General features: G+C 46.9%; 1 protein-coding gene across 1 annotated transcript; it reads right to left on the minus strand.

The window, feature by feature from the left end:
- Positions 1 to 3,054: 3,054 nt before the first annotated feature.
- LOC110931292 lies at positions 3,055 to 3,735 on the minus strand. Its single transcript, XM_022174691.1, has one exon. The coding sequence runs from the start codon at positions 3,733 to 3,735 to the stop codon at positions 3,055 to 3,057; it is 681 nt and encodes a 226-aa protein (XP_022030383.1).

Below are 3,735 nucleotides of genomic sequence, written 5' to 3' on the forward strand. Positions count from 1 at the left end.
CCGGTTACCCTTACAATTCCCCCAAATATATATATCAAGTACAGACCATGATCATAAAAACAAAAATAAAGGGAAAAAGTACAAAGGTAACCCAAAATCCCTGTTGATGCTGACTACTGCTGGCCTGGTGGTGGCTGCTGATCCTGTGGAGGGATGTGAAAATGATCAATGACGCGCTGAAGCATCGTCTTGACCTCTGCCAGTGTATCTACCACCCCATCTACAGACTGCTCTAAACCATCCAACCTCTCCTCCACTGTCCTCGCTGCTCTAGGGGCTCCAGTACCCCTAACCCGAGCTCTCTCCCTATCACCATGCCTAAAACGTGGTGCTACCACCGGGACCTCCTCCTTTGCCTCACCTCCGGCCGCAATACCCAACTACACGGCCCTCGGCTCAAGAAATCTAGGCGGGTCGCCCGGTGCCAACAACTCTGTCATCTGTCTCATGTCACTCAACCTATACAGTGATCCGCCAGGCTCCTCATGCAACCATCCTGGTGGGAAATCCTGATACACACCCAAGCTCTCAGCAAGTACACTGATGTATGATCCCATACAAATCCTGGAGTCTGTATCGCGTCCTCGAGCCCTGTCAAAGGAGTAAAGTAAGAACACTGCTAAATTGGCCTCCTGGCCCTCCACCATGCAATACAACGCGAACAGATCATGATATGTAACTTTCTCGAGACTCATGTATCGAGAAAGTGCGGTGCAAGCTAGAATCCGATGTAGAAAGCGAATGACCGGATCTCTGATCTGCGAGGCTGGAATCCCTGAAGCCCACGCACCATCTCCTATGGTGGACCAAAATGCCGTCAGCTGTGTCGTGGTGACACACTGAGGTAATGTCTCATCTGTCCATCCCATCAAACTCTCAGTGAAGATAGGCTGCGTGGTCTCCTCCAATGTATACAAACCCGCATGGACGGCGAACTGAGCGAGGGACAGTATGTGTGTCCGTCGTCCAAGGGCGAAACTGACTGCAGCAGGCTCAGCTATGCGAACATGATGTAGCCTGAAAGTAGCGTGGAACTCCAGTACAAGCTCATGGTGATACACTCTCCTCTCGTCTAACAACCTCCTCCAGCGAGGCGTGATCAACCCCTCAAACCTAGCACGAGCGCCCATGCGCTCCATCAAACCCCAGTCCAGTACTCTACATCTGTGATAACGTAAACCGAGATACCTCCGCAAGGCGGTGTACTCATCTGAATCTGGGTGAAACTGCAGCAGTGTGTGTCCCTCCTCCGGTGGGAGGTCAGCTGGTGGTGGTATCGCTGCAAACGGATCAGGCATCCGCGGATCCTCAGAATATCGGATCACTCGAGCAGGACGCTCAAGCGGCGGTTGTGGTGCTGGAGTGCGTGAAGGACGTCCTCGCTTGCGAGACGGCTTTGCTGACGACGAAGATGCCATACCTGCACTCATTTACAACAGTGAGAAATACAAGACAAATAATACAAGACACCGCCCCCAACATGTTTTTCGATGCATTTTTATTTATTTATTTATTTTTTTATTTTAAAACAATTAAAGTAACCGAAAGAAATGAATGAAACGGAAAGCGAAAATACATAATTTTGGTGTGCTGGGGGTGGTAGTTGCGGCCGTATAGCATTTCGTTCGCGGCCGCAACGAATAAATATACAACAACAAAAATTAAAAATTTCGGCATGCCCCCGACGTATTACAAGAAACCAACCGTCCTCGCCCGAATGGAGATTGAGTACGGGCGAGGCGATCGCATTCCTGCAAATGAAACACAATACAAATCCGACACTATAAATTTAAATCAATGCAAGCTCAATGTCAAACTTATGTAAGCATCCGAAATAAACTATATAACATACAACAACACAAAGGACATCTACTCTAAAGACTCGACACTAAACGACTCTCAAAAATTTTTTTATTTTTTATTTTTATATATTTTTTTATAAAATTATTATGACCGATACGACTCGACAAACCTGACAACTACTATGACACAAGACCTTGACTCGACTCTCAACATAACGCAATCCAGCCTTGAACGAAAATGGAGCCGACACGACAAAACGACACACCCCTGTCCTACTTAAACACGACAACCACATCAAACACGAGCTACACTAAAAACTCGACAAACTGTACAAATTATCAATTAACTTGACCCGACAACGACACCACAAGACTGACTGAACCCGAAACAGACTTGTCATCACTAAACATAATCGATACGACAAAGAACTAACTGCAACCGACACTTATACGCCCTGATCAACATCTAAAGACTCGAATTAAAAAAAATTATACAGAAATACAGAGAGCATACCTGAATGTCGATGAAGCACAGAAAACGAGGAGAAAAGGTAGTGGTGGCAGTCGGTGGTGGGAAGGTGGAGTGGTACGGTGATGGTGGATGAAAGGTGGGTGGTGGTGGCTGAGGCTGTTGGAGATGGTGAGAGGGCGGTGGTGTACAGCGGCGGAGAGGCGGGTGAGCGGAGGATGGTGGTTGGTAGGTTGAGAGTGACGTGGAGACGGTGGTAGGTCTGGGTGGTGAAGGTGAGGAGGTGGTGAGCGGTGATCGGCGGTTGGAGGAGGGTGGTGTTTGGGTGAATGAGGAAGACGATCCAATTTGGGGGTTTTATATTTTTTTTTGAACTGGCGAAAGACTTACGGACCGTATGAGTATCCCTTTGCGTTCCGTAAATATTTCAATTTTTTTTTCTGACCGCCTCATTCTTACGGACCGTATACGATCCTCTTTGCGGTCCGTAAAGTGTGCCAACCAGATTTTTTTTTAGATTTTTTTATTTATTAATTATTAATAATGATTTATTATTATTAGTGGTTATTATTATTATTAAACCCTTAACTCACCTCGTTTCCGACGTTACACCCGCACGCCTTGGCTCGGTTTTTCTCTACCTGTAACTGCGCATCTCGACAAACAGATCAGTACGCTCAAAACAAAACAAACTCTACAAGACTCAAGATACATAAAATAAAAAACACAAATAATGGTACAAACTATACAACTCGGGAAACCCCGAGTGTGCGAAACAAACTCTCACGTGCTCAAACCCGGGAGGTCGATCACCTCCTCCTCTCGATCCTCTGTCGGTCCCTCGACAAAATGCTTCAATCGATGCCCATTGACCTTGAACCTTTGACCGTCTTCATTCTCAACCTCTATCGTTCCGTACGGGAACACCTGTTTTACCACAAACGGTCCGTGCCAACGCGATCTCAACTTTCCCGGGAACAGCTTCAACCGGGAATTGTATAGCAACACTTTCTCCCCACACTTGAACTCTTTCACCTGCTTCAAGTGTTTGTTGTGCAACGCCTTTGTACGCTCTTTATATGCCCACGACTTCTCATACGCCTCATCGCGTAACTCCTCTAACTCGTGAAGTTGAAGAAACCGGTTCTTGCCCGCAGCTGGCAAGTCAAGATTGACTGCCTTCAATGCCCAGTATGCACGATGCTCTAGCTCCACCGGTAGATGACACGCTTTCCCATAAACTATCCTAAAGGGTGTGGTCCCAATAGGCGTCCTATAAGCAGTACGGAAAGCCCACAGAGCGTCATCTAACTTCTCGGACCAATCAATACGACTGTTTCCGACAGTTTTCTCCAAGATCCTCTTAATCCCCCTATTCGAATTTTTCACCTGCCCACTTGTTTGTGGATGATAGGCCGTCGAAAGCCGATGGGTGACCCCATAGCGTTTCAAGACCTTCTCCAT

The sequence above is a fragment of the Helianthus annuus genome, chromosome 4 (genome assembly GCF_002127325.2).
Source record: "Helianthus annuus cultivar XRQ/B chromosome 4, HanXRQr2.0-SUNRISE, whole genome shotgun sequence".
Taxonomy (NCBI): domain Eukaryota; kingdom Viridiplantae; phylum Streptophyta; class Magnoliopsida; order Asterales; family Asteraceae; genus Helianthus; species Helianthus annuus.